Source organism: Procambarus clarkii, chromosome 70 (assembly GCF_040958095.1).
Source record: "Procambarus clarkii isolate CNS0578487 chromosome 70, FALCON_Pclarkii_2.0, whole genome shotgun sequence".
In the NCBI taxonomy this organism is placed as follows: Eukaryota; Metazoa; Arthropoda; class Malacostraca; order Decapoda; family Cambaridae; genus Procambarus; species Procambarus clarkii.
Window position 1 is genome coordinate 29,736,941 of NC_091219.1, and position 27,972 is coordinate 29,764,912.

The window sequence follows — 27,972 nt, forward strand, 5'->3', positions numbered from 1 at the left end:
TTTAATAAATATAAAATTGTATTTACAATAATATGAAAGATGTACATTACAATTTTTATCGTGGTCAGATTATTTATTCCCTAAACTTTCAATACAACTTACTTTTCATTGCTATAAACAAAACTCCTAAGAGATTAGAACAAGAATATGACTGACCTCCACATTTATATGCTATAAGTATACCATATTCACAATGTTAGCAAAAACACTCTTTCTCGTCAAGTAAATTTTTTTGTATAAAATGTTGTCAGCCAATTACAATTTTGTATAAAGTTATTATTGTAGTTTAACTGAAGCTTTGTAATCTATCTGGCCATAGATATTTGAGAACTTTTCTCAAATACGGAAAGATCAAGAGTGAAAGACTGTTCGGCACATGCTAAATTTATCATTTAAATTATTGCTAAATTATGTTTGTTCAATATTCCTGTAATATTAAGTTTGGTGAAGCCATTAATTAATGTACAGGAGAGTACTTTTAAAAGTTAAATATTTAGGTAATGCATTTCCATCTTGGTAACATTTGTTAAGCCACATTTCCTTTCTCAGTTGTCAAGATGGCTCCTCCATGCTGTGACACAGTTTCTCTCATATGTTCAAACCACAAGGAAATTGTTGTATTTTGCTTAAGATCATGAAAAGCTTCACAGCCTTCAACAGCAGTCAATATCCCATATACTGCAAGGTCCGAGAGATTGGGATGGTCTCCACCCATGAATTTTGTGCCTTTCTTTTTCAGAGCTTCCAGCCAAACGTTGGTTTCTTCATAAAATGATTGCCTCACATCATCTTTCAACTGATGTCTGAAAACATTGCAAGTCATTAATATTTACGACTAATGTGTGTCACATTAAGGTTAGATAGATCTAATGTGTGCCACAAATAAACAAGAACAGAATGTATGCCTTTACAGTTATTTGCAAATGCTGCTTTAATCAGCAAATTGGAGCTATATACAAGGAATGATTGGCTATTGGTGAAGTGATGAAAAAAATAATATATACACAAATGGACATATCACTTACATCAATCATTATTACAGAATAGTATCTAGTACATATGAGGCTATGCGAGTCATCTTAAAAGCTACAAAGCCCATGAGAAGTCAGAATGAGAGCAGAGTTGAAATGGCCCACCATAAGGGAGAACTTTGTCCATCAGCACGAAGGCATCACGTAGATCTAAACACCATATGAAATTTCAAATTAACCCTTGGACAGCAGTTGTCAACAATTGTTGATTCACAGGGTAATGCAGTTATCATAAGATTTAAAAAATTATTATCTGGGTTTTACATGTATGACGCAAATATGGATATAATAGGTCCATGTGGAAGTAATGAGTTTACCTTGACCCACAAAAAAAATCGTGGTGCAAATGTAAATGTAGTCATCATTATATGATGATTTAATTGTTTAGGTTTTACATGTATGATGCAAATATGGATATAAAAGCCCTGTGGATGTAAATAAAGACAAATAAGTGATAAAACAATCGCAGGATAAAAACATGAAGCATTGGCAAAAGTCGAGCACCTGGAACTGATGAGTGCCAGATGCAGACTTACAGAGCATCTCCACCCAGTACTGTATAACAATAAATATTTACTAATTTTTTACTTTTTCTTACATTTTGCATATAAATTAATTCTATAATGAAAAATTATTTCTTGGAATTCTTATATTTTTTGTGCATAGGCAGGTATGGTCATTTTTCTCCATTTCCGTTGTCTAAGGGGTTAAGTTGTCTCACATGACTCGACTGATGAGGCCATAGAAGAAGAAACTTTCATTACACATTTTGGTTTATAAGGTAGTGAAAGCCATCAAACTGCATGTGGTCATTGCAAGAGTATCCAGCACCACACACCTGTGAGATCCCACATGCCCAGCCACATGTGGTAGTCTTGAGACAGGATTGCCATTACTACCGTGTTTGATGCCTAAGCCATGTTACAGACGAGCAAAGAGGATCCCTCACTTGACTAGTCTACTTCAGTTTGGTACGCATTGCTCTCATAATTTATTGAATTTTGATAACAAATGGCATATGACAAGCCATATGCAATTTGGTGATGTTACACACAATTGCAGTCAGTGAAAGCAAATATTCCACAAGAAAAGGAGCGGGAAGAGAGAAAACACAACGAGTGTTCGAGGAAGTGGGGGATTGAGTGTGAACAATGCACAGGATGTTGTAAGGAAGAAGGCTGGGTACAATATGTTTGCGCAGATAGAGTGAATGTTTTAGTTTGCACTGTATGTGATAATTCACGAGGAGCACTGTGCCTTATGAAGTGATAGAGTGCAGAAGTATGGTGGTGCTTGTTTATCTGTAATGCTATATTCTGTTGTGTGAACGATAAAATGTATGAATTATATTTTCCCCTTTCAATAATCTATAACCTTCTTTCATTATATTATTCACTTTTTTTTATTTGGATTCATACCTCTGCTTCATGAAAATAGAGACACAGGGTAGTGATAATTAATAGATGGATAAATGTAGAGGGCATAGAGCCATCTGGATGTGGATATAGCTAAAAGTTGACTTCACTTCCATACTTTTTTGCAGTTTATTATTGTACACTAAAACAACAAGTTGTTGTGCAAGTCAACTAATAGGCCTAGATACTGTAGAAACCCATTATAATTAAATAATGTGCAGATATAGACCTATTCCATTACTAAACTTGCAAATGAAAATATCAACTAAGATACAAGAGCTAGAATGTAATGGGAAGGCATTTAAAAGCCTGGGTGAAAAAAACAACAACGTGGGGAATGGTTTCAATGAAGTATAATAAGATAAATGAACTAGAAAGTATATTAAGAAAGGTTGCCTGAGACATTATTGTTGATGCCACCCTAATTTGTGAATCAAAACAAAGTTTAAATAAATCTGTTGATAGCACATTACCTTCTTTTTAAATTTTTACCAATAAAAAACATGGCAACTGCACCAACATAGATAACTAGTAGCCGTTCCCATGTTGCAAAGTGCTCCTCCCAACTGCCAACCTGCATCATGAGAAAAATAAAAACACACTTAGTTATAGTATAAGTACCTGTACATAAACTAAGTGTTGAGCACAAATTATTAACCCTTAAACTGTGCACCACATCAATAGCTGTGGTGAGTAACTGTCGCAGAATTGCACACCACAGCTATTGATGTGTTGGAGTACCGTGCAAGATTTAAATGTCCCAAGGCTACACGGGGTTTACATCAGCTTCCTCAGGGCTCTTGTAAACAGATGCCATTTAAAAAAAAATTGTGGCAACATTCCCACGTGTGAGAGCCTCAGTACTGGGCGAGTAATAAAAGCTGGCAGACGCAGCATGAGCTAACAGCACTGCTGTTCAGCTTGTGACCACAGCATCGCTTAAAAAATGTAAAAAATATATATGAAACTGGTAATATTTATGATGATAGTATTACAGAAGACCCCTGACTGATAAAAATGACCAGAATTCTGTTAATAGCAGGATTTTTGTGATAATCAGTGCTGTGCATAGTATGGTGGGAACAGTAATGCTGAGTGAGGGAGGGAAGTAGCTTCGTCTGCTGACTCTGTGTGGCCACCTGTTATTGTCTAGAATCACCATATCAGCTTAGTGGTTCGCTATGGTGAATACAAACGTAGATACTTATATATAACGTGAGTATATATAAGGGAGCCGGTCGGCAGAGCGGACAGCACGCTGGACTTGTGATCCTGTGGTCCTGGGTTCGATCCCAGGCACCGGCGAGAAACAATGAGCAGAGTTTCTTTCACCCTGTGCACCTGTTACCTAGCAGTAAAATAGGTACCTGGGAGTTAGTCAGCTGTCACGGGCTGCTTCCTGGGGGTGGAGGCCTGGTCAAGGACCGGGCCGCAGGGACACTAAAAGCCCCAAAATCATCTCGAGATATACTGTAATAACAGCACAAACAATATGGTGGGAGAAATCTTAGTGAGGGAGGGAGGGAGGCAGCATTGGCTGACTTTGTGTTGTGACTTCTGTTATTGTCTGAACTCACCATACCAGCTTAGTTGTACAGTTATGGTGAACAAAACATGTAGATACTTATATACTGTATAATGTGTGCATATAGTGTAATAACACCACAAAGAGTATAGGTGGAGGAGGACTGTTAGTGTGTCTGGCCTTGAAAGAGTGAGTGAGGGAGGGAGGCAACGTTGGCCAACTGTGTGTGGCGACCTCTGTTATGTCTGAACTCACCATACCAGCTTAGTTGCGCAGGTATGGTGAACAAAACATGTAGATACTTATATATAACATCTGTATATAGTGAATAAAAGTAAAAACAGTATGGTGGGAGGAGAAATATTGGCAAGTGAGCAGTTGTTGAAGGAGGGAAGGAGGGAAGGAGGTGGCAGTGGCTGGCTGATGTGTGTTGGCTTCTCCTCAGTGTTTTAACACCATACCACCTTAGTGGTTCGTTTGGCAAACAAAACATGCAGATACTTATATATAACACGTGTATACAATGTAATAACAGCAAAACTATTTGTTTATTGTTCTATGAACATAATAATTGAATCACTAATATGCACACCATAATTTTGAGTATAGCGATGATTCACACATTCTATAAATATATCACACACTCACTATTGAATAATATTAATGCAAAAAGCCTAAGGAAAAATCAGTGAGAGACATGGAAATAATTAGGTAATGTCATCTTTGTGGCAACTCCCGCCCGACAGCCCTGGCGGAGCTGACCGCCTCCGACAATTGCTCTGTCAATGCCTCAATTTTGCCAGACTTCCTCGCCCTATTGTGGCCAAAATATGTCACCTACAATTTATTTTTTATTTTTCCCATGGTCTGGGATTGCAAATGATCACTTTTATAGATTTTTTTTTTTTATTATTTTTTCTTGCACCTGGGCATGTTGCAGGCTATAATCACAAGAGCAGCCCAGGGGTTAAACGGCCCAAATGACATTCATTTCTATGATTAATGACTGCACTGCGCAACGCACCTTTACGCGCCCAATGTGCCTTTACGTGCTCAATGTGTAGTGCGCAACGTGCCTTTAGGCGCTCAATGGGTGGTGCGCAACATGTCTTTAGGTGCTCAATGGGTTGTGCGCAACATGCCTTTAGGCGCTCAATAAGTGTTGCACAACGCGCCTCGGGGATCTTCTAGTTACTAGTATAGCATACAATTTAAAACTGGCGCACAGTGACACTGGTACGAAATGAATGTCTGAGGGCCCTAGTGATCGTCTGCCATTTTGAAAAAAAAAAATCCCAGCATGCCCCAGGGTTGTGGGGAGCCTCAGTTTCAAGGAAACAGTCATGTTTGACGCATCGTCTACGAGCTCCCACTCCACTGTCAAGGAAATAGACTCTGAGGAGGAAATACGCGACATATTGTATGATGATGGAGTGATGGATGATGATTTAGACTATGCTCCAGAGAAAGACCTAACACAGAGGTCTGACACGAGTGAAGGGGAGAATGAGATGGAGGGGGGTTGCGAGTGTGTACAGTACACGTGCCTCACCCGGCATGCCTTGCCGCCCCGGATCAACACTGCTAAAGTCACCACCACGTTGTGTCCTCTGATGCGAATTTATTTAGTGATAGTACATGTGATGAATCATTCTCGGGCTTCAGTGACATAAGCTCCAATACAAGCAGTGCTGACGAAACGAGTATGAGCAGCGATGGTGTTACTAGGTGGGGTTTTGCTGCCCCAGCAACACGCCGAGGCAAGTGGCAGCGTGTCACGCAGCCAGAGGACAATAACGACAGTGTTCCCTCGACATCAGGTGTTCATGGTATGCCTACACTACACAGAATACATTCATCTCCTGGCATACCTATATGCAGCTCTAGCACAAGACAACGGAGCCGTATTTTTGGTGCTCGTGGTGGTGTTAGCGACAAAACCAAATCCACAGGTGTACTTGTGTGGGAGGATTGTGAGACTTCTGTCCCACAAATTCCAACATTTGATGGTACCGATGTTGGTGTGACACTGTTATTCCCCTATACAGGTGATATGGCTGAAATAGACTATTTTATAGCATATTTTGATAAGGAATTCATGGACCATCTTGTTGCAGATGAACAGATATGCTCACAGCCTCATTGACCTTGGCAGCCTCATGCAAGAGGCATTTTACCTGCCTCTTGCATGACAAGATGGAAAGACATGACAAATGAGGAAATGTACGTATTTTTAGCGTTGAGCATGATGATGAAACATTCTGAAAAAATGTGATCCAGGATTATTGGAGCAAAGACAGCCTTGTTCCATTCCCCATGTTCAACAGGTATATGTCACGTGATAGGTTCCTGTTGCTTCTCAGGTGCCTGCACTTTGAGAACAATGATAATGAAGACAGGACAGACTTTGGAAGGTGCAGAAGATTTTTAGTGATGAGACGAAAGTTCCGTGACTATTTTGCACCAGGACAGAATGTGGTGACTGATGAATCGCTAGTTCTCTTTAAGGGACGACTGACATTCAAGCAGTACATCTCATCAAAGCGTCACCAGTTTGGACTAAAGTTTTTCGCGCTATGTGACTGCGAAACTGGTATTGTCGTGGACATAATACTGTATTTAGGTACAGACATTGACATACCAGCTCAAGATCCACACGGGTTCTCCGGCAGTGTTGTCGACACACTCATGAAACTGTTGCTGAACAAGGGGCATATCCTGTCTACTATACCAGCCCCTTGTTGACCAGATTCCTCCTTGACCACAACACCGGCGTATGAGCACTGTCAAGGCCCACAGGAGGGAAATACCAGTATTTGGCATTGGTATTGCAGTGGGTGATTGCCAGCTGCGAAAGTGTGACAATATCTTATCAGTGCACTGGAGGGACAGACACGAGGTGAATATGTTGACAACTATTCACACCGGTGCCATGTTGGACAGTGGCAAGGTATACAGTACCAGCATATTTTTCCAATTGAAGAAAAATGTTCACACTGAAAGGAAGCACAGCATTACAAATATTTTCTTAATGAAATTATTTCTGGATGACTAAGACCTAATAGTAATCAATATCAACTATTTAGTGTTCAATTTACTTCAGTAAAATTCCTTGTGTGAATTAACAGGTTAGCCATCAAACTGCTATGTTTTCTAATTTATCACCATACATATTAGTATATTACTGTTAAATCCACTTACTTTAGAAAACCATTCAAATGCTTGGAATGCTTCCTTGGGAGTACGATAAACATTAGGGGAAAGAACATGTACAAATACATCATCCACCCATTTCCTCCACTTGCGTTCTTCTCTGCAAAAAAAAAAAAATAAAATAAAAAATAAAAATAAAAAAAGCACTGAATGTAATGAAATTCCAGTTTCTAGACGAATCCCCGTGGCTCCCTGAAGTTACAATGCTGATACAGTGCCAAACTATTAAGTGCCATCACTCGCAGAGTTCTTGTAGGCCTACCGAGGACCATGAGCCAGAACACGTCTCCCTCTAAAGCAGTGCAGAGAGCAGTGGCACTACAATCAAACTGTCAGTGAATTTTAATCATGTCTGCCAGTGGAAAAGCACCCACAAAATTAGCAAGAAAAAACACACCACTGCTGGTTATCGATGTCTCAAACAACCAAAGAAAAAAAATACCACCACCAATGTAAAGAAACGATTCCTCCCCTCGTTTTGGGGGGCAGACTGGGTCAGCCGGCTGCTCAACTCTCAGTTCTACGATGATGGGAAAAACCAGCCCCGACTGTCTGGGAAAAGGAGGGTGTCAGGGAGCCTCCGGGGCTCACCCAGAAACTGGCATTTATTACATTCATATTCAATGCTGATTTTCTGGGGAAGTCCTTTGCGGCTCCATGAAACTACCTACCCACAGAGAAGAAATACAAGGGAACTCACTAAGGAGGAGGGAGCACCGCAGGTACAGTATTCACAAAGGAGAAACCACGGGCCATAACACACAACCCAAGGCCACACAAGGCCAACAAGGCATAATAATATGCAAGAGAACCTGGGTGCCATGACCCAGTCTGACTGCCAAAAACACCGCACCCATATAACTGCCCAAATATACAGGCAAAAACAACTGAGAGAACGGCAAATAAATGAATGTCATGGGCACGAGGGAAGACCTCGGGCTGGCCAGATTGAAGAACACTGCAGACAACCAGAGAAATATGAGCCCTGAGAAGAGGGACCAGGTAAACCAGAGCAACCAACGAGTCCACCAAAGCAGAAGTGGTGGCACGAAAGTAGCGGCAAAGAACAAGATGCACCCCTGGCCTAACCAGCCAAGCATCAACCACCAATCAACCCCTCTGAAAGCCAACCAACTCATTCTTTGCCAGAAATGAAGGAGCCAACAGCAGATGAACAAAACAACTCCCTGGGCTAAAGGACAAAAACCCTGGTGCTGAAGGAAAGCATGAAGCTCACCCACCTGACAACCAGAGGCAGGGGGGAACAAAAACAAAGCCATATAAAAAACCAGCGTTGAATGTAATGAAACGCCATTTTCTGGGTGAGACCCGGAGGCTCCCCGGAGCTTACTAGGCTGATATGCCAATGTCAGACTTTGGCATCAGTCACATGTATGGAGTTCTTTGGGCCTACCGGGAATCACAAGCCAGAACCTGGCCCCCCTCAGAAGAAGCAAGGGGAGCAATGGCCTATAGAAACCTCTGTGTGGTTAGAAGCATTCTATGTCTCCCATCGACCGGGTCAGGCATCCAGAAAGGTAAGCATCCCAAAACAAACCCCTATTCTGGTGAAAATATTGCTACCAAAAGCCGAAGAATTGGATAGAGCTAAACAAAGCGAGCAAACGATAATGACTTCACACATCGCCGCGCCGTTGTATGAGCAGCTTCCCCCTTCTCAGGAGGGGGAAGAGGGAGCCCCAGACCCCACGCTGGCAATCCCCATTTCAGTTCTTAGGCTGGATGTCAAAACACGTGAAAAACCGCCGACCGGAGGGAGGGAGGCATGCCGGGGAGCCTCTGGGTCTCACCCAGAAAATGGCATTTCATTACATTCAACGCTGGTTTTCTGGGGGGAGCCCCTTCAGCTCCCTGGAGCTAACTACCCAGAAGAAAAAATAGGAACTCACCCAGGAGGCAGTTGCTGCTCACTCCTCAATTAAAAGTCGAGACAACTGGCTGCAACCACAGACCTAAAGCGACACAGGCCCGACTAGGCCCTTGGACGTTCACAAGGTAACGAGCAGCCAGGACCCTGTTCGACCACCAAAAACCCTGTGCCCGAATACCAGCCCCAGGACATGCTGCCAAAGACGGCAGCAAGAGCAGCGAACTTACGAACGCCATGGGTACGGGGATAGACTGCAGGCTATCTAGCCTTAACTCTGCGGACGACCTGGGAGACCCGCACCCACGAACAGGGAAGAAGGGAAACCGGATCAACCCAAAGCGCGTCCTCGGGCACAGAAGCCATGGCGCGCAAATAACAGCGAAGAGCCACAACCGGACACAAAACATGATGCACCCCCGGCCTAACCAACCAAGCATCCACAACTCAGGGACCCCTCCAGAAAGCAGCAGTCTCATTCTTTGCCAGAAAAGAAGGAGACGGCTGCAAATGAACAAAACCATCACGAAGACCGAAAGAGCAGAAACCCCTGCGCTGGAGGAGAGCATGAAGCTCACAAACCCGACCCCCAGAACAATCCTAAACCGAAAGGGCCACAACAAACTGAGGAGAAGAACGATAAGAGAGCACTATGTCCAATGTCAGGATGGCTCAGGCGGCGCACGAGCAGGCCGGATGTGAAACAACGCCCAAGACAGCTTGCGAAACAGCGCAGATGTAACATCTATACCGAAAGCAAGCTGAAGCAGCTCCGCCAGTGCCGCGCAATACGAGGTGACAGTGTTAGGCATATACTATACAAAGGTCTACTGCAATCAGCATAGCCGCTGACTAAGAAACCTGAACACAGAGCTGCAACATCCCTATGTCCTTCGGGAGAGCAGGGCAAACAGGCAAAAATGGAGAGGTGCAAAGAAAACCTGTCCACAAAGAAACCTTGCACCACTCAAGTGAGTGGCCAACTTTCAGAGAAAAACAAAAGTATGTCTGTCGGCCAAGACAACACCGGCACCTCATAACACATTAGATGAGCAACATGTGGAGGACAAGTCCCACATGACTTAGGGTCAAAGGTGTCACTGACCCAGCAGGTAGCATGACGGAGGCAGACAGGTTTGAACAACGCCATGTGGTACAGACAATGCACAACCCTAGAACTTGCTCAAGGCGAGTGGAGGTTCAGCTGGGATATCACATAGACCACCAAACTTATGGTTTTTTACGGTTTGCAGGGAATGGCACTGCAGGAATCCAAGGCACTGGAATCACCAAGCTGGAAATCCAATTAGGAAATGGGTCCTGCAGCTTTTTTTATTGGCAAGACAAGAAGCCTCATTTCAGAATGAAAGTGGAAGGGAAGAGTCTGATAGACCCCGAACAGGTATAAGCAGATCAACCTGGCTCACCTGAGGCTGAGAAAGCCAACCTCGGCATGCAGCATGCAGCAAGTACAGGTCGCTTGAATCCCAGTGTACCTCACCAGTCAAAACTCGCTCCCGACTTCAGTGAAGACAGAAGGCAAAAAACAAATACTTACCCTGGGTGAGAGCAAACACAAGTGAGGAAGTTATTGTTCTGCATTATTTCGTTATTTCCTTATAACCAACTGGTCTGTTTTGTCTCACTGGCTTTGTGGGTGCTTACCCTGTGGTGGTGGACATGCTTAAAATTCACTGACAATTTATTATAGTGCCACTGCTCTCTACACCTCTTCAGAGAGGGGCCATGTTATGCTCGGGGTCCCAAGTAGTCCTAAAAAACTTTGCCACTGATGGCACCTAGTAGTTTGGCAATGAATCAGCATTGTAGCTTCAGAGAGCCACAAGGAAAAGATCCACCCTCAGAAAAGAAAAAACAGCACTTGTATCTATATCTGATCAACCTGTCCTCTTAAAAAGAACGTAGCTTTTGGCCGTTTGCCCGTATGGCCGAATATGGACGTAATTTGAAAATGAAAAAAAAAAAAAAAAAATTAACATAAATTTGGGATTTTTTTTTTCAACAACAGTAAGTTAAGGGTCCTCTGATAGGTTAGGTGGGCAGGAAATTCTCATAAAGTTTCAAAACGGTATGAAAAACATTAATGGAAAGAATCCTCTTCTCAGCTTGCCGAGTAAGCCAGACGACTCAAACAGAAAACGGAACAGTACGTCACTTTTGTGAGTCGATTTCATTTCAAATTATGTCCAAATTTGGCCATAGTGCGCATATGAGCGAAAAGTGACGTTATTTTTAAGAGGACGGGTTGATCTGATAACTTATCTTTGAAAACTGTAGTTTTTAATTGAGATTCTTCCTTGCAAATTTTAAACACTTTCAAGTGCTGGCTGCTGAAGGAGAACATGTATTATCATATTAGTCATGTTGTCACCTATATACAATGAGAATAAAAGTGTTAACATGTAGTTACATTAGAGAACATATTGCAAACAACAAATAAGAAAGCAGCAGACAGTAAACTAGAAACAAAGAACTAAATAATTTGACACCAGTAAACACTACAAATGCTATGTGCTCACCAAACTGCCTAATTGTGCTAAGTAGGTTGAGCATCTATGGTACCACTTCTCAACCTTCAATCCATTAGTGTTTAGGTGTCGAAGCCTACTAGACATCTTCATTTTAAACTGCATATACAGTGCCTCCACCACTTCACGTCTTAAAGCATTGTATTTGTCCACTACTCAGACCCAGAAAAATTCTATTGTGTGTCTAACTTATTTTGGCACTTGGTTTACATTTGAGTCTCTTTTTTGTCAAATGCCCATTTGAAATAACCTGTCCTGTCTGCCTTGTCAATTCCCCAAGAAATTTGTATCTGGTAATCATGTCTTCCATAACTCTTCCAGCAATATAAGGTCCAATGTCAGTAGTTTTTCCGTACAACTCATACCTCTCAGTTTTGGACTACATAGTCATATATTCCAAGATTGATCTGACAAGGTACAGGAGTACTTCGGTTTAAGAATTTAATCCATTCCTGGAGACGGTTCGTAACTCGAAAATTCATAAACTGAAGCAAATTTCCCCATAAGAAATAATGGGAAATGAATTAATCCATTCCTGCCTCCCAAAAACTTCACCTCAAAGCAAATTTTATACCTAATTCACCCAAATCTTCACTACAAAAGTATGTTCAAGTTATTACTTACCCTTGCTGATGACTCCTGTTGGCATATGGAAGATAGTAAGGAGGGGAGAGGAGGAGAGGTTACTGTTTGGAAGGGAATTCCCTTTCCATTATAACATCAGGTAGTGAAGATTTCTCTGGAGTGCACACTGGCACATTTTGCCTGCATACCACCAAGTCCTGCTTGTGGCGCACCGCTTGATTTTCTCACAAGGAAACGTTCCATTGAAGATTGTTTTTCCCTTCTTTGCAACACTTGTCTGTAGTGAGGCATCACATTGCCACTGAAAAGATTACTGCAACGGCCTACTACAGCTTTCTCTTGGAGAGTCGTTTCATGCTTACCATACCATTTTCATGCTTACGAATGATCTCTGTGTTTCCTCTATGGTCATTCTCACATGTGATTTCTTGCCTTGAACCTTACCACTGACTTTCTTGGAACCCATGGCGAGATATATAATAACTTTTATGCTCAAATAGCCAAAAATCCAAAAAGAAACTGTAAATCCTTGCGAAGAATTCAGGCGGGATAGTCACTGGGCGCGAGGCAGTGGTAAACCGAGGCGCAATCACCGTGCCACCACGCACTAGGTCGGCCGTACACGTATCAACAAACTCGTATCCTGAGGTAAAGTTCTGATTCAAATTTTCCGAACAATTCGGGCTCATAATCCGAAAAGTTCATAAACAGGGGCGAGGAAGGGGTTGAAACTGTGTTGCTTTGAAGGAGGGGGGGGGGGGGGGGGGGGGGGAATACATTCAACACTCCCGCCAGTGCAGTCACTAGTTCTGCACATGTGCATTGCAGTCACGGCACATGTGGCCCTCATGGAGGAAAACTTACGACCTCATTCACACTTGGCTATGATCATCCATTTTCTTGCTCTTATGGTGCTTTCTTGTGGCTGGCTTCATGAGGACATTGATTCGCTTGGCATGGGGTTAGATGCAGGTGTCTTGTTGTCCACTGCGGTGGCTTCAGCAGCTTCACCTAGGCTCCAAAGGATACCTGATCAACCAGGCTGTGACTCGTACGTCAGGCTGCAAGCAGCCGTGTCCAACAGCCTGGTTGATCAGTCCGGCAACCAGGAGGCCTGGTTGACGACCGGGCTGCGGGGACGCTAAGCCCCGGAAGCACCTCAAGGTAACCTCAAGGTAGGCTGTATGCACCCAAACTCCAGGAGGTAGTTGCCGTGTTCTAGGTAGGGCTGGGACTTTGCCTGCTGCTGGTTTGGGTAGGCCTTCTTTGGAGCCAGATTGTGGGTTATGAGCCTCTCGCTGTCCATTCCTCTTCTGCTCCTCAGCACTGCTTTTGTGCCTAGTAGAAAGACACCGCTGTTTGTGATTCATGCCTTCTCTTCATGGTTCACTCCTTTCACAGGGCAGTACGGAGAGGCAGCTCACCTGGTTTACAGACTCCTGGTCCCACCATTTGTGGGATTTTCGGGGTATTCCTCAAGGCCTTCAATGGAGTTGGTTGGTCGTCCTCCTTCCAGGGGGTCAGGGCTATCAGGGTGCTCCTCGTTCCCTTGTCTCTGTCAGGTCATTACGGAATGGGTAGCTTCCGACGTGGTCAGACGTCAGTGTCTATACTGTACTAGGCATCTTGTATTTTTCCAGTCCCAATATGGGATTTGGCTGAGCTCGGTTTCATCCTTGGTCATTCGGGGTTGTATGAGTTCATCCCTTGTCCCCCCTTCTGTATGACCACTCTGGCCCAAATTCATAAACATGTGTTGGAGCTCTGTGTTGGAGTCTTGGGCCTGGTTGATTTCTCTGCACCTCAAGGACACTTACTGCCACATCCTTTGAGGTTACCTTGAGGTTACCTTGAAGTGCTTCCGGGGCTTAGCATCCCCGCGGCCCGGTCGTTGACCAGGCCTCCTGGTTGCCGGACTGATCAACCAGGCTGTTGGACACGGCTGCTCGCAGCCTGACGTATGAGTCACAGCCTGGTTGATCAGGTATCCTTTGGAGGTGCTTATCCAGTTCTCTCTTGAACACTGTGAGGAGTTTGCCAGTTATGTTCCTTATGTGTAGCACAAGCGTGTTGAACAGTCTCGGGCCTCTGATGTTGATAGAGTTCTCTCTCAGAGTACCTGTTGCACCTCTGCTTTTCAACGGGGGTATTCTGCACATCCTGCCATGTCTTCTGGTCTCATGTGATGTTATTTCTGTGTGCAGGTTTGGGACCAGCCCCTCTAATATTTTCCACGTGTAAATTATTATGTATCTCTCCCGCCTGCGCTCAAGGGAGTACAGATTTAGGCTCTTTAGTCGGTCCCAATAGTTTAGATGTTTTACTGAGTGGATTCTAGCAGTAAAGAATCTCTGCACGCTCTCCAGGTCAGCAATTTCTCCAGCTTTGAAAGGGGCTGTCATCGTGCAGCAATACTCCACTCTAGAGAGCACAAACGTTTTGAAAAGTATCATCATCGGTATAGCATCTCTAGTGTGAAAAGTTCTTGTTATCCAACCTGTCATTTTTCTTGCAGTTGTGACGGCTACTTTATTGTGTTCTTTAAAGGTAAGGTCTTCCGACATGAGTACACCCAGATCCTTTACATTGCCTTTTCGTTCTATGTTATGATTTGCCCGAGTTTTGTACGTGGTTTCTGTTTTTATATTTTCATTTTTTCCATAGCGCATGAACTGGAACTTATCTTCATTAAACACCATATTATTTTCTGTAGCCCATAGAAAGACCTGATCTACATCTGATTGGAGGTTTGCCGTGTCCTCTATGTTGCCTACTCTCATGAAGATCCTTGTGTCATCTGCAAAGGATGATACAGTGCTATAGGTTGTGTTCTTGTCTATGTCCGATATGAGGGTGAGAAAAAGTACTGGAGCAAGCACAGTACCCTGGGGGACTGAGCTCTTCACGGTTGATGGGCTGGATTTTATTTTGTTGACTATTATACATTGGGTTCTGTTAGTCAGGAAATTGTAGATCCATCTGCCTATTTTTCCGGTAATTCCTTTTGAACGCATTTTATGTGCAATAACACCATGGTCACATTTATCAAAAGCTTTTGCGAAATCTGTGTAAATTACATTCGCGTTTTGTTTTTCTTCCATAGCATCTAATGCCATATCATAGTGGTCCAGCAACTGCGACAGGCAAGAGTGCCCTGTTCTGAAACCATGTTGTCTGGGGTTATAGAGATGCTGTGATTCCATGTATTTTGTGATCGTACTTCTTAGCACTCTCAAAAATTTTTATGATGTGCGATGTTAGTGCTATCGGTTTGTAATTTTTGCCTCTGTCTTATTTCCTCCTTTATGAAGTGGTGCTATCTCTGCTGTTTTTAGTATATCAGGGATAACGCCAGTATCTAAGCTTTGTCTCCACAGAATGTGGAGGGCCTGCGATAGTGTTTTTTTACAGTTCTTGATGAATATAGAGTTCCAAGAATCCGGGCCTGGTGCAGAGTGCATAGGCATACTGTTTATGGCTTCTTCAAAATCCAGTGGGGATAGGGTGACGTCTGATATATGATTTGATGTTGGTATCATATCCACATATCCCCATACATCCAAGGTCAGAGAATGGTTAAGTTTTGACATGGGGCGTCGAGCTTGCCACTTCAGCATCCTTCCCTTTAGTCTGAATCTGGCTCCCTGTGTTTTTACCAGATTGTCTAGGGTCATGGTGACTTTTCTTCATTTACTGGGGATTCATATTCTTGCCTACCTTGATGACGTGTTGGTTTAGGTCCCTAGTCAAGCAGCATGTCTGCTAACCAGGGATCTGGTTCAATTCCAACTCACCTGTTTTGAGTTCATGGTGGACTAGCATAAGTCCCAGTTGGTTCAGTCCCAGGTTCAGACTTGGCTGGGCCTCGTGAGACTCCTGGCTGTCGTCACTTTCTTTTCCACCAGCGGCTTTGCTCTGGCTTCAGTTCCTTGGCTACAGCATTGCCACCTTCTGGTGTTGAGGTGGCCCCTGGTGACTTGGTGTTGGCTTAAGCATTTATGCAGGAACCTGAACTTAGTCTGCATGGTTTTTCTGCTGAGTAAGGTGTGATTTCAGGGGGATATTCTGGTTTCTTCAGTTCATCCCTTTGCTGCAATTGTTGGGTTTGGACCCTGATCACCCTTTGTTGGCTTCTGCATCGCCAGCTTCCTTTTTCGGCTTTTCGAGGTTTAGTTCCTTGGCACCTAGCTCAATGTGTTTATGAACATATTGGCCCTGGGTTGGGGATTTGTGACCAACAATAACCAGTCTGGCCAGGTCCTTTGGTTGGGACAGTCCATCCAGTACACAGTATGGTTGCACCTGTTTGTAGCTGTGCAGCATGCTTCGAGGAGGATTTGAATTACTCTGGCCATTGTCCTCCAGCTCCATTCAGACCATTCTCCATTGGTTCATTACTTGAACCTGGGCAATTCCCTTGAGAAGGTTCCATCCAGATTAGCATCCAACCCCCAAGATGGAACAAGCAGAAACCAGCACACAGCCTGCTCAGACGAAGTCCTCTCCCACCAGCACTAAGATAGGGGAGTGGAAGATAGGGGAGTGGGAGGGTTATCCATTAAACTTCAAACAGCAAATAAATTAGGCAAATAAACCTCCCTTGTCCATGAGAAAAACCTAAACAACCAAAGTGATACCCCAGCCTTTAGTTGGCCCTTACTGAGACTTTATTGTCTATCAATGAAAAAGGACGAGAAGAGCCAGACTAAACAAAAGACACCTTTATACATCACAGCCACTAAAAATTAACTGAGTGCTCAACCCTTATAATGTGGTGAAAATATAATGGGTAAGCATGGCTGCACAGGCCTCAGATAGGAGACCAGAGTCCCCAAATACACTGTATTAAGAGATGGGTAACCGATTTGCCAAATAGCTTCAGGAAAGCAAACCATTTGTAGTCATTTGTCCTTGCAACTGATGCCAAGGAGAGTACTTCCATGAAGCTAAATCTAAGCAGACTGGGAGAATAGAAGCATGCAAACAACATAGGTACCATGCCTTGAAGTGAACCTTAAAACTGGGAAGACTCCTCCTTGTGCTAAGATTTAAAATTGTTACCTAGCAAAACATAACTTATACACAGGTTTAGGTGTGGGCCAAGACTGAGAACAATCTTACTAAGGAGCAAAATATTGCACTTATCTGAGTCGGAAGCTTTCAATACGAAAAATGCCAGGCATAGAGTGAGGGGGGCCTGCCTCCTCCAGCCCTTGTGTGCACTGGCAGGATAGCTGGTCACTGTTTAATTGGTTAGTAGTTTAAGAAAGATTTGTTGTTGTGGTTTAAGTCTCCATGAACTATTTGGCGGCAGTTTTGAGTGATTCAAAAGGTTTGTGTGTTATAGTCAGTCGTTACATCATGATTGATTAAGGTATGCTCTCCACTGAGCACAGTCCTGTTCATAACCAGAAAAAGACAATTTGTATTGATACTTTTTCCCTGGGGCTATTCACACAAAGCCTGGTGGATAGAGATGAAGGAGAGGGGGGGGGGGGGGGAATCCCCCCTTGGTCAAAAATATGTATACAAAAACACTAAGGTATTCATAATTTAAGATGCCTAAATAACTTACACAATGTCTTCCTGAGAGCGATCTGATGGATGTTGCCCATACATCAGAAAGTAACGATTCATAACTTCAATGTGTGTTTTTCTCCCATCTGAATAGGCCACAAGAGGATAGCATTTCACAAGATCCTGAAGATTTGCAGTCTTGTTATTGAGGAAAGACTGAAGTACTGATATAATCATAGTGCTGTCCTTTAGTTGCTGAGAAAAAAAAAATATTTAAATTAATTTTCATCAAATTTCAACAGTAACGCAAGATATTAAAACCTAATACTGTATACATGTGAAGGAAGGAGAGGAGTCAAATTAAGTGGCACAGGTACTTCCGTGAAGTACCATTGTTTTGGTCCATTCCATTGAAATACCATTAAGTATCTTTGTTTTGGCTACTGTCCTATAAAATTATGTATAGGACAGTTCCATATACTTAACAAAACAAAAAAAACAGCGTTGAATGTAATGAAACGCCATTTTCTGGGCGAGTCCTGGAGGCTCCCCGGAGCTATCCATGACCGATATGGATACCCTAACTATTTTGCATCAGTGAATGTGGGTGGAGTTCTAGGCCTACCAGGGACCACGAGCCAGAACCTGGCCTTCTCACAGAGGCACGAGGAGCAATGGCCCATAGAAATGCACATGAAATACATTCTATATCTGCCATTGACCGGGACAGGTACCCAGAAAGGTAAGCGCCACAAAACAATCCCCTATTCTGGTTAACAACAAAAATCATCAAACGAGTGGACAGAACTCCCCAAAAGAAAACGAGCAAACAAGCAGGCCGCCAAACGAGCTGTGCCGCATGTATGCACATCTCCCCCCTCCCCAAGAGGGAGAAGGGGGAGCCCCAGTTCTGAGGCTGGATATCAAAAACGCGAAAAAAATGCCGACCAGATGGAGGGAGGGTTGCCGGGTAGCCTCCGGGACTCACCCAGAAAGCTGCGTTTCATTACATTCAGCGCTGGTTTTCTGGGGGGATTCCCTACGGCTCCCCGGAGCTACTTCACCAAAGACAACAAAAGAAAAGGGGACGCTCTCCAGGTCAGCAATTTCTCCAGCTTTGAAAGGGGCTGTCATTGTGCAGCAGTATTCCACTCTAGAGAGCACTAGTGTCTTGAAAAGTATCATCATCGGTATAGCATCTCTAGTGTGAAAGGTTCTTGTTATCCAACCTGTCATTTTTCTTGCAGTTGTGACGACTACTTTATTGTGTTCTTTAAATGTCGATGTTGATGTAACCTCGATGTTCTGTAAATGTCGATGTTAATTTGGCAACATTGATCTAGGTTACTAGTCATCTGCCCTTGACTAAAGAAGGGGACCTGATTCTTTACTCCTAAATGATGTTAACCGTATAGGTAACTTTGGACCTGATGTTCGTCCATTTTTTCTCCTGAGTCCTAACCGAGGACCAGACATGCGTCCACTACAAAAATATTTGTATAAAATTCATTTTTTATCCAATCGACCTCGAGATAGTATCAAAAAAAGCGCCTTTAGAATGCACACAATTTGATCCCAAAATGAAAGATGTAACATGAATCTTGATGTCCGAACACTTATATGATTATAAATACAGTGGAACCTCGATTAACGAGTGGCTCTATTAACGAGTTTTTCCAGTAACGAGCAAGCCACTCGCAGCAAATTTGTCTCTATTGACGAGCTCGCCTCTATTAACGAGCAAAACCACATGGTGCTTCCTAGCATCTCGCAGGTTCTCGCAAATTCTCGGACGCCTTTGACGCCAGTGTTGTTGTTGTATCGCACACGACAAGCATCCCTCTGGATTTATTTGAGCTTTTCTTTGGGTTTTTAGTGGTTTTGCGACTACAATTTGTAACACACGATATCTCCAAAGAAGCTGCTTGCTAAAGATGGTGTTGTCAAGAGGAAGAAAGACACAATTACTGTGGATTTAAAGAAGGAAATTATAGCAAAGCATGAGTGTGGTGTCTGTGTGATTGATCTAACAAGGGAGAATGGCAGGTCCTCATCAACAATTTACACCATTAGTAAGGGAATGAGGAGGTAAGGGAGGATGCTGCCTCTTCCACCGAGATCAGGGAAGTGTTTGGAATGTTTGAAAAGGTGAACATATTCTTGGAAAAGCTGCCCTGATAAAGCAGTGACAACCCGGTGTGTGAAAATGTTTAATTAATTTATCACTTTGTGATAACACTTTATGAAAGTGTTATCACTTTTGCAGGTATATGTCGCTTGAACGTGACACTTTTTTCTCTTGAATGCACCCAAACACCGTGCTCAAGCGTCATTTGAGCAAATATTTCTATAAAATCCAATTCTTATCCGATCGACTTGGGGATTGTATACATGTTTGCCATGAAATTTCTGTTTTCTTTAACACTTTCGCGCTCTCCGCAAAGGTCACTCAGCCAACCGAATGTGCACGCTGCGTTTTTATCGCTTAAGCGTAAAAACAAAAATGTGTATACTCTTTTTACTCTTCTGACCTTAGTTCTCATGCTACGTATTTCATTTTGGCACCAACGTGTTCGCAATAAAATTCTCTAGAAGAACATCAGTAAAAAAAAGTCACGAAACGTATAGGGATACCAGCACCAAATAAATAACTACAAAGATGACTCGCCGTGAGCGCCCATCAGCAACAAAATGTTTTTACTCTTGGGATTGTAATCACCTCCATACTTGTTCTACAGCGTTAATTTTGGTATCAATGGACTCACAATGAAATTCCCAACACGGTGATATGAATATAAGCGTAGAATAATGATTGCGGCCCGCCCGCAAGAGTGTGGGAAGTGGTGAAATTGTTACCCGGTATCGGTGACGGGACGACGCACGGCGCTTTGAAAGTTTATACTTATTTCACTCTCATGACATTAATTTTCTATGTACGTCATTCATTTTTGTGTCAATGTGTTCGCAATAGAATGTTCTATGTGCCCATAGGTAAAAAATATCAACAAAGCGTAAGTTAGAATAGCGCCAAATATAAAACAACGCTGGAACATATCAGTGAGCGTCAAACACACACGAAATGTTTTTACTTTTGTTATGTTTGTCAAGTTTATACTTGTTGCACACAGTTATTTTTGGTTGTATATTGATCGGAATAAAATTCCCTAAACAGACATATGCATATAATACATGATATGGGGGAAGCATTACCAGTATAAACGGCTAAAGTCACCCACCTGCAACCCGTTTGGGACAAAATACCATTTGATCGAAGTTATCCACACCTTTCATGAACTTATTGTACCATGCAGCCTAGTGGTGAGAAAGAGAGCCTCATAGCGCGCAGTTTAAAACAAACCCAAAGTAAATCGGATAAAAATTGAATTTTATACAAATATTTTAAAAGTTGACATAATTTTATGTCCACTATGCGTTTACGTTAGACGAAACCGGACGCGCTGGCGCGTTCAGATAGCGCGAAAGTGTTAAATTAATAACCACATTGCCTATTTGAGAAAACGGCATTGTATTGTATCTTCGTGGTAAGACTATTATATTGTTGACACAACGAGTGTAATCGATGTAGTTTTTTATTTGGTGCTGGTCTAACGCATCCTTGTGTGACATTTTAAATGAAATTTGAGTGAAATTCCCAAGAAGAGAGAGTCCGCCTGACTCAGAGGTGGATTCTCCTTCCACGCCATAACCCCTCTCCTCCTTCCCACCTCCCCATCGTCTCCCTCAAGCCAGCAACTACTCTTCATAAGGTAAAGTAAATATTAAACCACTACAACAAAACATTTATATTTACATGTGCAGTATTATATTTACATAAAAAAAAGTCATACAAGTATGGATGTTTTTGGGAGTGGAACGGATTAAATTTATTTCCTTTATTTTAAATGGGGATATTTGTTTCTTAAGACGAGTTTTCCAGGTAACGAGCTTGGTGCCAGAACAGATTAAACTCGTTAATAGAGGTTCCACTGTAAGTTTTTAGTCAAAATTTTATAATATTTGTTAAAATTTTATTTATTGTGCTAATATGTTGTAACTAGTTTTAAAATGCGCGCCTTTACGTCGCAAATAATTTGATACCAAAATGAAAGACGTAACACAAAAATTTATGTCAGAACACTGGAAAGATATCAATAATTTTGTGATGATGAGCTTCCAGAATTAAAATATTTGTTAAAATTCCAGTTATTGCTCTATTATTATGGGACTAGTTTTAAAATATGCGCCTTTATATTGCGAACAATTTGATACCAAAATGAAAGACGTAACACGAAAATTGATGTTATCAAACTGAACGAGTATACACATTAGGTTGCAGTGTACAAATTGGTGCTTGTTCACGGGTAACTTTAGGCTTTTCTGCGGGGAGGCACTCCAGGCTTTTGTACATTATATTCATACACATCTGTAGGGAATTTAATTGTGAACACAATGATACCAAAACGAGCGACGAAGCACGAGAATTAAGGTGAGAAAAATGGAACGAGTATGCACATTTTACTGATTTTGTGCGCTTACGGGTAACTTATGCCAACTTAGGCTTTGCTGTTGGGAGTCACGCCAGGCTTTTGGACATTATATTTATACACACCTGTAGGGAATTTAATTGCAAACACAATGATACCAAAACGAACGATGTAGCATGAGAATTAAGGTGAGAAAGCTGAAAAGTATACAAATTTAGGTGTCACCGCGCGCTTGCCCGCACGTTCGGTGCATGACCCCTAAGTTGACCACGCGCATGCCCAGTGAGCGATAGTGTTAATTATTTACTTTAATACATAAATTTTTATGTATTAATACTTTAATACCAGGAGAAGCTGGCGACCTTACTTATCTGCCCTTGCTCAAATCCCTCGGGATGACCTTTCTCGACTACTCAGGTAGACAGTACGCTGTGGCTCTAAGTTTCGCCAGACCACGTGATCTGGGAATTTATAATTACTAACAACAAGTTTTAGTTTGTTACAAGCTGAACCAAGGGGAAAGAAGAACAGGTAACTCCACCTCGATCAGTCCTGCCGAAAAGCATCGACCCCGACGGCCCAGCAGTCGGGGAAGGGTGCCACATATACCGGAAGACACCTCGACCATGCCAACACGAAGAGGTCCACCTTTAGGAACCTGTACGTTTGGAAGAGCCAGCTGAATGAGTTGATATCGACCGTCGATTCCGTGGAAAAGGGATCAGAACCAAAATCCACCAGAACATTGGACACCCCCGAACGTGAACTGCCAGGAGAGCCAAACCTCGAGAACTCAGCAGATGGGTCACATGAAGCTACCAGCCCCAAAAAGCCAAGGACCACATCAAACCCCCTTGGTTCAGGCAACGAACCATCGGGGAGCAGTCCGAATAGAGCCGGATCGTCAATCCGCGGGCAACCCGAACCCTCCAAAGGAAAAACCACACCGCCTCGAACTCCCACACTGTGCTGTGGGCCCGACAGAAGGACAGACCCTACCACCCCTGGCCGACCTGGCCACAAAGCCCCAGCCGAGAGACGACGTGTCTGCAAACACATTGAGCGAGGGCTCGGATAGGCGTCAAGGCACTGAACCCCGAAAAACCCAAAGAGGAAGCTGGCGATGCAGCAGCCGACGCAATGCCCCAGGGGGACGAACGCAGCGATCGTGAGAGAGGCGGAAGGGACGTCCCCGAAGGAACCAGAACAACCGACGAAGCCAAACCCGACCCCGGCGGGTTGACCATCACCACAAAGTTCAGGCTCCTGCACAAACCTTCGAGCAACCACCGGGTGACCCAGAAGCCCCCCAGAAACAAACACATGCGGGACTGCAGAGCCAAAGGAGACTCCGGAGGGAGAGACAAGGAAGCGGTCCGAGAGACCCACACAACACCCAGCCAGATCCAAACCTGGGAGGGGACCAGATGGGACTTCTGCCAGTTCAGCCAGTTCACCAAGAACTCGAACCCGGCTAGCTGGGAAAGCACTGTTTTTAAACCCCGGAGGTTTAAGAACAGGCTTAATATTACAAACAGGAAAGTTTGTGGAAAAACTACTTTTTTTTATTTTTTTTCTTGGCACATGACTAGGTCACTTAGTCTGACTTAACTTCATTTTTCTTGCAGGGACTCCTATTGCTTAGAGCAGTCAAAGAATGAAATATTACAGTTTAATGTATACAATACCACAACAAGCAGTTCATAGATGCTTATAGTTGATGTGCAACATTGTAATGTAGTATAGTGACACATTTTTATATATGCTAGACCCTAAACAAAGCAAATACTGTACCTGTAGCTACAAAATACTACGCTCTCAATGTGAGTCAGTCTCTATAATTTTGATGTATGGGGTTGGTGTTAAAACTCATCCACCCAACTTAAAATTGTAGAATATTATATTGTGGTATTGTAGCTCAAGGAGGGGGTTGTAAGTTTTAAGGAAAGAGCTGTTACCAATTCCCAGAACCCACCTCAGTAATTGAAGCCCTGATCCAAAATGCCTTGTAAAACCAACTTCTATCACCCTTTCTTCACTTCCTATATTAACAACATGCCTCAGCTACTCTCACGTACATGCAGTATATTCATTTTTCCTAAATCTATGGAATGTTTAAATTATTTTTTCAAACTGCCTTATAGAAAAAATATAAATTAAGAACTTACCAATATTTCTTCCGAATTTGGGAGCTGAACAACAAGAAATGGAACTTTACGATAATCTGTCCATCGTGTTTGTGAACGTGTGACCGAGTTAACCTCAATTACTTCATAAGATAAGCCAAAGTAGTCCAGGAATGTCCTAACTTTACAGCAAAAGGGGCATGTCTGAAACTGAAATAGCGTCATCTTCAATCCTGTTGAATCAGTTGGAATTTGAATCTGAAAGAGAGAGAGAGAGACATGCCACACTGAATATTTGCTTAATTTACTTAAACTATGATAAAAGTTTTATCACGATTATTAAGAATGTCACAAGAATATTATATTGTACAGTACAGTACTATAATAATGTCAAAAATCAGCATTGAATGTAATGAAACCCCAATTTCTGGGTGAGCCCTGGAGGCTTCCTGAAGCTATCATACACTGATCCAACATGTTCTCTTACAAAGAACGTCGCTTTTTGCTCGTATGCATTACAAAGGCAAAAAACCAGCATTGAATGTAATGAAAAGCCATTTTCTGGGTGAGAAGTACCTCAAGGTAACCTCTCCTGTGTTCACAAACATGTGTTGAAGTTTCACATGTCACAAACATCTGGAGTTATGGGTAGCAGATGGCTGGGTGAGGGGGGTTCAGATATTGGCTCTGCTCTCCTGTAGGCCAACAAAACTCCTGCATCCGATACCTGTATAACCCATTTGCATGGCGCTATCTCGGCAATATAGCTTCCAAGAGCCACCAAAGCTCGTCTAGAAAGAGCCATTTTATTACATTCAATGTTGGGTTTCTTCACATCAGCAGCTCCTACTGTATGAATATACTCCCCTACCATCCTACCAAATTTAATGAAAAGCTGAGATAGTTGGGATGAAAGTCCACTTTTTGTGATGATTTGGCATTGAATGACCCCTGATATAATTTGTCAAAGGAATTACTTATCCATCAACTCTTTTTCTCTCTCTCTCTCTCTCTTGACACTCACTTATTACTGGCCATTCATACTTTCCAGATATATAAACTAAATATATTGTTAGGAAATACAACTTAAAAATGAGTGATGTATATAATGGTGTAGCAGGTCTACAAGACAGGATAACAACTCATCATCAGAGGAAGCAGCGAGACTCCCAAGCTGGATATTTGGAATTATAAAAGAACTGTCACAGAAATGGATTACTGGCAGACACTTCGAGCCCATTTGCAGTCAGATCAATGTTATAGTACAATCATTGTGATAGGATCCCTGGATTTGAAAGTTCTCGTAATCCATCTTATTATTTTTCTGGTTGACGCAATATTTGCTTGGCTATGCTCCCTAAACGTTATGTCGTCAGATATCATTCTTCCAAAATCCTTTACATGCTGCTTTCCTACTATGGGCAGATTTAATTGGGTTTTGTACCCGGTATTATGTTTAAGGTCCTCCTTTTTATCGTACCCGAGTACCTGTACCTGGAATTTATCACTGTTATACATCATGTTATTTTCTAAGGCTTTATTAATATCTGCTTGTAGGTTTTCAATGTCTTCAGCAGAGGTAATTTTCATGCTTATTTTTGTGTCATCTGCAAAGGATGATGCAAAACTATGACTTGTATTTTTGTCTATAGGTGTATCTGATATGAGAATAAGGAAAAGCAATTGTGCAACCCTGAAGTACAAAGCTTTTAACTGCGCTTGGATTAAATTTTATATGGTTGACTGTTACTCTGTGTTCTGTTCGACAGAAAATTGAGTATCCACTGTCCTACTTTGCCAGTTATTCCCACTGACCTCATTAGTGTGTTATCACTCCATGGTCACATTTATTGAATGCCTTTGCAAAGTCTGTGTATACCACATCTGCATTCTGTTTTCCTTCTAACGCCTCAGTGATTTTGTCATAGTGGTCATATAGCTGTGAGAGGCATGATCTTCCCACTTTAAATTCATGTTGGCCTGGATTGTGAAGGTCATTCGTCTCAATGAATCTGGTGACCTGACTCCTGATCATTCTCTAAAATACTTTTATTATGTGGCCTCTCTCGCTCCTCTCCCCCCCCCCACACTCTCCCCATATGCCAACACTGCCCCCCCCACCCCCCTTACCATCTCCCATACAACAAGAGTCCTCAGTAAAGGCAAAGTGCAGTTAAATGTTCACTTATTTTATTTATGGGTTATACAGTATTTATAGCTGATTGTTTTGTGTTCAAAAAATATGATTAGTATTCTGTATAAGATGTATTTTTAAGTTAATATTTTTGGGGGCGTGGAACAGATTAATTTAATTTGCATTATTTCTTATGGGAAAATTTGTTTGTGTACGAGCTTTCTCTTGGCACAAATTCAATTCGTAGACCGAGGTTCCACTGTACAGTACTGTACAGTACTTACTGTACTTTTTATGTAAACTTTCTCAAATATAAAAGTACAACCATTTATGAATAAAGTGTTTGATTTGATAAATAGTGACCAAGAAGTTGGGACGACTTGACCAAGCACCAGTACCTCGGCTCTGACGTACTGTACAATAAGAATACTCTGGGGACACTGAAATAATTACTTACTGATCTAGAAGGAGAGAAGGTTGGTGGTTTCTTTGCGAGGACATATTGCCCACCTGCAGAAGAGTTTGGTATTGGAGTGGCGACCTTCGTGTACAAGTGGTACATGTAGGCGGTGCTGACCAAGGCTCCGGCTCCAAACCCCAACCCCACCAACTTGCTGTAGTTCTTCCACCATGACGGCTTGGGCGGCGAGGTTATCCTGGTAGTTGCCCACCTCGCCAACCGCTGCCCTCCTACGCCCTGCTCTACACCTCCAATCTTTATACTTCTAAATATAACACCTTCATTTCTGCTTAGATTTATGAGGAATGTTCTGCCGAAGAGAGCCATGACGGCCAAGTACGCAGACAACTGGTGACACCGGCGCTGCTCGCCTGTCTGCTCCTCTGCTCCGGCTCCTTAATCTTCAGTCAACAGTGTACATGTTCAGAATTTAGAAATAATTCTATTACAAATTTTCAAGAAATGTATATTTTATTACAAATTAATTACTACCAGAAATCTCAGTTATTTCTTCTTTGCGATACGTGCAGCTTGCATGGCTGATTTATTTCAAGTTTGTTGTTGTTGCTGGGTTAGGGGCAGCTATAGCGGTGGGCGGCGGCCCCGACCACATACATACACAGATTTATGAATGCATTAATGTGAATTTATAAATTCACATTAATGCATTCATAAATCTGTGTATCTATGTATATACGTATGTAGCTTAGCCTAACATTTTAAAAGCACTACGATCACCTTCTGTGGCTGTTCAATAAATCTCTGAACTATATGTTTGACAAATCTCACCCTGTCCATGGAGGACAGAAGAAAATGTATATATGCTGGTTAGCATTGTAAATGTGTGGCTACGTCTGTGGTAGAAAATAATAATAAAAAAAAACGGCACGCTGCCCACGGTCTGGCCGCCCTCCACCCGGTTTGGCAGCCCTCCACCCGGCTAAGGCCGCCCTCCACCCGGCTAAGGCCACCCTCCACCCGGCTAAGGCCGCCCTCCACCCGGCTAAGGCCACCCTCCACCCGGCTAAGGCCGCCCTCCACCCGG

General features: G+C 42.7%; 1 protein-coding gene across 1 annotated transcript; it reads right to left on the minus strand.

Annotated features, from left to right (window-relative positions):
* Su(P) (prostaglandin E synthase Su(P)) lies at positions 1-27,341 on the minus strand. Its single transcript, XM_045770349.2, has 6 exons — positions 26,925-27,341; positions 24,376-24,591; positions 17,782-17,978; positions 7,173-7,284; positions 2,920-3,020; positions 1-803 (listed from the first exon to the last, which is right to left on the minus strand). The coding sequence occupies exons 1-6, from the start codon at positions 27,252-27,254 to the stop codon at positions 527-529; spliced, it is 1,233 nt and encodes a 410-aa protein (XP_045626305.2). The 5' UTR covers positions 27,255-27,341; the 3' UTR covers positions 1-526.
* Positions 27,342-27,972: the final 631 nt, after the last annotated feature.